This window comes from Culex pipiens, chromosome 2 (genome assembly GCF_016801865.2).
Source record: "Culex pipiens pallens isolate TS chromosome 2, TS_CPP_V2, whole genome shotgun sequence".
In the NCBI taxonomy this organism is placed as follows: Eukaryota; Metazoa; Arthropoda; class Insecta; order Diptera; family Culicidae; genus Culex; species Culex pipiens.
In genome coordinates this window covers 120,215,308-120,222,412 of record NC_068938.1, presented here as the reverse complement: position 1 = coordinate 120,222,412, position 7,105 = coordinate 120,215,308, and the positions used below count along the sequence as shown (strand labels likewise).

General features: G+C 45.2%; 2 protein-coding genes across 2 annotated transcripts; both read left to right on the top strand.

Moving 5' to 3' along the window:
* Window positions 1-239: 239 nt before the first annotated feature.
* Window positions 240-2,672, top strand: LOC120430594 (inosine-5'-monophosphate dehydrogenase-like). The gene is made up of 5 exons (XM_039595700.2): window positions 240-466; window positions 551-659; window positions 724-874; window positions 1,002-2,200; window positions 2,264-2,672. The coding sequence occupies exons 2-5, from the start codon at window positions 577-579 to the stop codon at window positions 2,367-2,369; spliced, it is 1,539 nt and encodes a 512-aa protein (XP_039451634.1). The 5' UTR covers window positions 240-466; window positions 551-576; the 3' UTR covers window positions 2,370-2,672.
* Window positions 2,673-4,367: 1,695 nt separating this feature from the next.
* LOC120430595 (SET and MYND domain-containing protein 4-like) lies at window positions 4,368-6,433 on the top strand. Its single transcript, XM_039595701.2, has 2 exons — window positions 4,368-4,838; window positions 4,900-6,433. Exons 1-2 carry the CDS (start codon window positions 4,531-4,533, stop codon window positions 6,266-6,268), a joined length of 1,677 nt encoding a protein of 558 aa, XP_039451635.1. The 5' UTR covers window positions 4,368-4,530; the 3' UTR covers window positions 6,269-6,433.
* Window positions 6,434-7,105: the final 672 nt, after the last annotated feature.

Sequence of the window (7,105 nt, the reverse complement as noted above, 5' to 3'; positions counted from 1 at the left end):
TCTAGATCATTTAGGAAAAATCATTCGACAAATGGTGACTGTATGGTTGTTGACTAAGCGGGTTGCGTTCGTATTTTAATTTATTTCTGCTTTCACAATACGCGCAATATTTCCTAAGTGTCCATCCCCCACTCTCTACAGAGCCCTTTTTCAAATGGCCAGGTAAACGCCAAACCCGCCAGCACCGCCAGAAATGACGTTTATCAGCTGTCAAATCTTTTCAGGCAATCTGTTCCTTTGTGAAAAACTCGCTCAGTTTGTGGCATGCATTTCTAGTGTACGGTCACAACCGGAGCGGCTGATCTGTTACATTTCCATATTGTCTGCTATTTCTTACACATTTGCTAAAATCGCGATACCGGCATTTTGGGCCACTCTCCTGCACTTTTTGTAGCATAAATCGCGAAACAGTGCGACTGCCCAGCAAATTGGGTGTGCGTTTGAAGGGTTTTTGCTGATTTTAAAGGTAAAATCGATTGGAGTGGGTTTTCCACGTGTTTCAGTACAAATTTCTAAAGTTAAGATTTTTTTGTTTTTATTTATGCGCTAGATTTGAAAAGTATTCCTCCCAAAATCATGGCCATGAAGAACGGAGTCAACCTCCAGGATGGGCTATCCTGCGAGGGGTTGTTTCAGAACAGTGACGGGTTGACCTACAAGTAAGTTTCCGGAGCCATTCGCCGGCTTTAGGACGGAACATAACTAAAAATCGTTTCTTCACAGTGACTTTATCATCCTTCCCGGCTTCATCGACTTTTCCGCGGATGCCGTGGATCTGGCTTCGCCGCTGACGAAGAAGATCAACCTGAAGGCCCCGCTGGTTTCGTCCCCGATGGATACCGTCACGGAGGCGGACATGGCCATTGCGATGGCGGTGAGTTTCGTTTTTTCTCTACCTAGCTAATTAGATTAGCTTTATTAAGTTGAACATGTAACGAACTTGTTGATCACATATTAATATTGGCAAGATTGTATATTAAACAAAACTCGATCTCTTCTAGCTGTGCGGCGGCATCGGCATCATTCACCACAACTGCACGCCCGAGTTCCAGGCGAACGAGGTGCACAAGGTGAAGAAGTACAAGCACGGTTTCATCCGCGACCCGATCGTGATGAGTCCGGAGAACACGGTCGCGGACGTGCTGGAGGCCAAGCGGAAGAACGGTTTCACCGGCTACCCAATCACCGAGCACGGCCGGCTGGGCGAGCGGTTGATTGGCATTGTGACCTCGCGGGACATTGACTTCCGCGAGGAGGACGTCGATCTGAAGCTGCGGGACATTATGACAAAGATTGAGGACATGGTGACGGCCCCGAGCGGGGTTACACTGCAGGAGGCGAACCACATCTTGGAGAAGAGCAAGAAGGGAAAACTGCCGATTGTGAACAAGAATGGAGAGCTGGTGGCGCTTATTGCCCGGACGGATTTGAAGAAAGCTAGAAGTTACCCGAACGCGTCCAAGGACAGCAACAAACAGCTGTTGGTCGGGGCTGCCATTTCGACCCGGGAGGAAGATAAGGAACGGCTCGAGCTGCTCGTTCAGAACGGCGTTGACGTGGTCGTGCTGGATTCGTCGCAGGGCAATTCCATCTACCAGATGAACATGATCAAGTACATCAAGCAAACTTACCCCGAGCTGCAGGTCATCGCCGGCAACGTGGTCACCCGCCAGCAGGCAATGAACCTGATCGATGCCGGCTGTGACGCGTTGCGTGTGGGCATGGGTTCCGGCTCGATTTGCATCACGCAGGAGGTGATGGCGTGCGGATGCCCGCAAGCCACGGCCGTCTACCAGGTCAGCAAGCTGGCCCGCGAGTTTGGAGTCCCGGTCATTGCCGACGGTGGCATCCAGTCCATCGGGCACATTATGAAGGCCATCTCGCTGGGTGCGTCCAGCGTGATGATGGGATCGTTGCTGGCCGGAACTTCGGAAGCTCCCGGCGATTACTACTTCAGCGATGGCGTACGCCTCAAGAAGTATCGCGGAATGGGCAGCCTGGAAGCGATGGAACGCAAGGACGCCAAGGGAGCGGCCGGATCGCGGTACTACCACACCGACATTGACAAGCTGCGCGTGGCCCAGGGCGTCAGCGGAAGCATCGTCGACAAGGGTTCCGTGCTACGGTTCCTGCCATATCTGCAGTGTGGATTGCAGCACAGCTGCCAGGACATCGGAACCAAATCCCTACAGAATCTTAAGTATGGCGTAACTTCAAACCAAATCCCCTTTCAAAGTTACTAACCTTTTTCTAATCCTTCCAGAACAATGATCTACAACGGCGAGCTGCGCTTCATGAGACGCACCCACTCGGCCCAGGCCGAAGGCAACGTACACAGCTTGTTCTCGTACGAGAAGAGATTGTACTAAGCTTAAGGACAACCCTAACAAAAGTAAAAGAAGCCCGAAAGAGACACTCTTCTTCCCATCGGAAACTCACCGACTTGTTTAGTAAGACCCCCCCTTTCCCGGTTTTATTTAGGTTCTGCTAGTGATGTAGGCGTACTTTAAGACGAAAATTCAACTTACAAAAACATATGTGTCAAACCAAATCCAGATTGCAAAGCGCGCAGGATCCAGAATTCCAGAGGAAACTACACTACAATTGTGGCGGCCCAAATGTTTAAAACATTTTAGTAGAGCTGTTTGTTTTTTTCAAGTGTGCACACTGTTTGGCGTGAAAAAAAAGGGAGGGAAAAAAAGTAAAAATTATATGAAATCACAACATTGTAGAAACACAATTAGACAGGGAAAACAGAACACACGAGAGCATCTCTTAACAAAATTTAAAGTATTGGAACTCAATTTTCTAACTGAATCGCTAGGGTAAGAACTTACACAGTACATATTTTTAAATTATTTTTCGAATATTTTATTAGGTTATCCAGTTTATATGGAATAAAATGATGTATCCATACAAGCAAATAAGAGTGTTTTTTTTTAATTGTCGGCTCAAGTGATACAAACCGTAATAACGATAACGAAGATTTTTCGGTTTATCCTTTACCGGTTCCTTATACCAAGTAAGTACACTGCTTCAATATTCAGTGAAAAAAATACTTTCACAAGTTAGCGTGTACTAAAATCGGTGCGTTTCGGTTTTTGACAGTTTTGGCCCCTTAATTTTTTTGTATTTAAAAAAAAACTCATGAGCTCATACACTCGAACCCCGATGGTTTGACACCAACTGTTTGGCAATTTTACATTTTTTTCGAAAAATAGGCCAGGGGTAAATCCCATTTAAAATTGAAGGGCGGAGCGCCAGCTCCTGTTACGTCCAATTAAGCTCATATTTTGGATTTGGGTTCAGTATGCCCACCGGAACAAAACCTTGAAAGCCCGCTAAAAAGTCATTTTTGTTAAACTCTATTGGCCAACCATTAGCAGATGCGTTAGATACAAAAAAATCGAAAACATACTGATTTTATTTTAAAATATAGAAATAAAATCCATCAAATTTTCGAAAAACATCACTGTAATGTTAAATGTTATTTATTCTTGCCATAAAAAGTTTCTTCTTATAACATTTACTTTTTACTTTAAAAGTTTCTTCTTATAAACTTTTACCGATACGATTTTGTCCAGGAAATGCAAAGTAGTATCAAATACATTCCAACTTTCAAATTAAAAGTTTGAACGTTCTACGAATATTCACCAACGCTAACTTTTAATCCAACGAACGATCTTTTAAAATTTACAGTATTTTTTTTCTGTGTAGTATGGGATTTGACAGCGTGTTTTGAGGCTGATTTGCCGCGTGTCTTTTTCGGGTATATGCGCAATGAGATAATCCAGCTCTGTAAGAACTCTGCTATAATTCTGCTAGAACGCCGTGACTGGGTTGCATTGTGCTGTATCAAATCAGAGTTGTTTTCAAGGATGTTTTGGTGCTTCAAAGCTATTTTTGTTGAATCTTAAATTCAAAACTATAGAGGTCTCTACGTGCGCATGTATTGCGTGTACGTACACAAAAAAGATTGAGGTTAAATTTTGTCCGGCCAGCAAAATCAGATGGTGCGCTAGTGTGCGTACGCGAAACGTCATAAAGCTCTATTGTTGGTTATATTCAACAAAATATTTTGTTGAATCAAACCTCGTACAGGCAAATTCTGCTAACAAAATTCTGCGTGTTAAATTAACAACGATACTCGAGTTTTTTTTTTTGAAAAGGTCCAATAAACCAAAATTTCAGTTTTGCGTTTTGGGTGTTTTTTAAACCGCCTTGAGTCAGGGGTATTAAAAAACACCCAAAAAGCAAAAACTGAAAATTTGGTTTATTGGACCTTTTCAAAAAAAAAAAAAAACTCCTTAATTTTATTTTTTAATTCTGAAACAAAAACGAGTGTCTCCCCCCTGGTAAAAAATGAAGTGTCAAAATGGGTAAAACCCAAAAATGTCTAGAAAAATTGTTTGCCGTGCACTTTCTTGTTTTCAACCAATTTCGCGCCATTTCCGTTACGATCCTGCCGGCATCCGTCGCGAGTAAAAAAAAGTCCACGATTTTTCTGTGTTTCGGCTCCAGACCACCAACATGTTTTCCATTGTGGGCGATGGCTTCAAGACACTGTTTCTTCAGATGCACTGCCAAATCGGTGGCGGGGGTCCGCGCCTCGGTCCCAACTCCGACGTGGCTGCTTACCGCGATTTTGTCCTGCAGAACCAGGCCCTCATCGACGTTCCGGAAAGGGGCAAGTGCAACCGGTGGGCCTCCGAGCTACGCCAGGAAGGCAATCGGCTGTTTTTGAGCAGGAAATTCGACGACGCGCTGGCCAAGTTCAACGAGAGCATCTGTGCGGCGGAACCCGGGACGGAACATTTGGGAATGGGTTTTGCTAACCGGTAGAGTTGTCTGGGGCTGCTGGGTAGGTTCTGAATATGTGATGGTTTGGTTTCGTTGCAGGTCTGCCGTTTACTACGAGATGGACGAGTACGAGTATTGTTTGGCCAATATTGAACTTGCCAAGCGAAACCACTATCCGGAGAAGTTTGCGCCGAAGCTGGAGGCCAGGGAACTTGCGTGCAGAGCAAAGCTTGACGATGGCCAATCGAAGGGAACGACGCTGAACCACAGCATTGGCCTCAACGTGAGTCCCAATCCGAAGATTCCGTTTATTGCGGATGGAATCGTTATGAAGCGATATCCTGGGTTCGGACGAGGGCTGGCCGCTGAGAAGGACTTCCAGCCGGGCAATATCATCTTGGAAGAGAGTCCGATGCTTACGCTGGTCGGTTCCCGGTACAACTATTGCAACAATTGTGCCGGCTCCTTCCAGGGTTGTCTGATTCCCTGTCCGGGTTGCACTTCGGCAATGTACTGCAGCGAAGAGTGCCTCGGAAAGGACTATCGATTCTGGCATCGATTCGAGTGCGGCCTTGCGGAAAAGTTACAGAACGTCATGTTCGGTACAATGGCGATGGCACCGAAGCGTTTCTTTTTCGGATTGACAGCGTTCCGTGATGACATCCAGGAAATGATGACCTACTGCGAGGAGTCGACCGACTCTAACGATGATCCGTTTGTTGTCGATCACACCAATCAAGATCAACTGGAGCAATTCAAGGTCCTGCACCAAACCAAACTCAATCCCTCGATGCCAGAGTTGGAGTCCGTAATGCGCCTCAGTGCAGCCACATTTTACGCCATTTTTATGAAACATCCGCTTGTCAAACAACTCGTCACTACCGATTCCCAGAAGGACTTTATGCTGCGCTGCATCTTCGACTACATCCGCAAAGATACAGCCCTTTCGTTGGACAGCAACGAAGTCGCCACCTGTACCACCATCAGTACCTTGTCCACAATCTCATCGCTGGTCAACCACTCGTGCGATCCGAACATCATCATGCATATCCGCTACGGACGGATTCGGTTCTGGGTGTTGCGCCCAATCCGCAAAGGAGACCAGATTGTCGCCTCGTACGGCCCGACTTGGTGGGACCCACAACCAAGCTACAAGTCCATCTTCAAGTGCAGTTGCCCGGTGTGCGATGAAGGCAGCAATTGGAGCATCCACGAAGAAAAACTTCCGGCAGCGGTCCAGGAACAGCTTGGCGTGAAAATTTTCGGCGTGAATAATCCAGATATCGACCAGACGAATGTGCTCAAACATTTGCACCACTTCTTCACACAGTACGGTTATCTGCATCCGAATGCAAGCTTTGGACCAAAGTTGGATGTGTGCAAGTTTCTTATTATCGGACTGATTCATCGTGGATCGTTCACGTTGGAGCGAGCCAAAGTTGCAGCAGCACAAGGACTGATTAATTGATGACAACTTTTTCAATACTATTCCCTTGATTTTATCACTGGTTAAACTTAATTACTTAAGAAAGGAACAGAGTGTTTTGTAAGCTATGATTTAAACATATTGATAACAAATGATCAAATAAACGGCCTTTCAGTCAGGCATGATACTGCTGTGGATGTACCTGAGCATCGCAGAACGAGGTTTCTCTTCTTTCTATTTCAGCTACCACCTACACGCAAAAAAATCAGGCCCGTTTGAATCAACAATATTTTTTGTTGTTTTTATTTTACAATTTTTTGTTGAAATAACGCTCAAAACCAATTGAAACAACCCAAAATTTTGCGTTGAACTGACTCGATGTATTTCGTCAAACACTTATGAAATAACAACAAAATTATTGCGTTGATTCTACCAAAAAACGGCATTGAATCAATTTGGCTTTACACGTGCCCACCATCTGTCAAACATTTTTTTTTTTTGTTAATTCGTCAACGGTGCGGTTCAGTGTTAAATGTCTGTTTTTTCCGGGTTTTGCGTCTGTTCCGTTCACGCAATCTACCCATCCAAGGGCTGTTCGCTAAGCGTCAGCGGAATTTCGTAATATTCAATAAATTTATCCGTGGAATTCGTGGTGAGAAACGGATGCAGCAGGAGCCAGAAATTACACCGCCTGTTACTCCCGCGGCGGATAATTGTCCCGGATTTGTCCAAACTCTCAGCGTAACTTGCTTGATAAGAACTTCGGCATTCTATCTAAAATGACCTCGTTTCTAAGCGCCCATTTTTACTCTTTTAGACCTCTGTGGAAAACAACCTCAATATGTTGGACGCCATTAGCCACACGACCCATTCAACCCG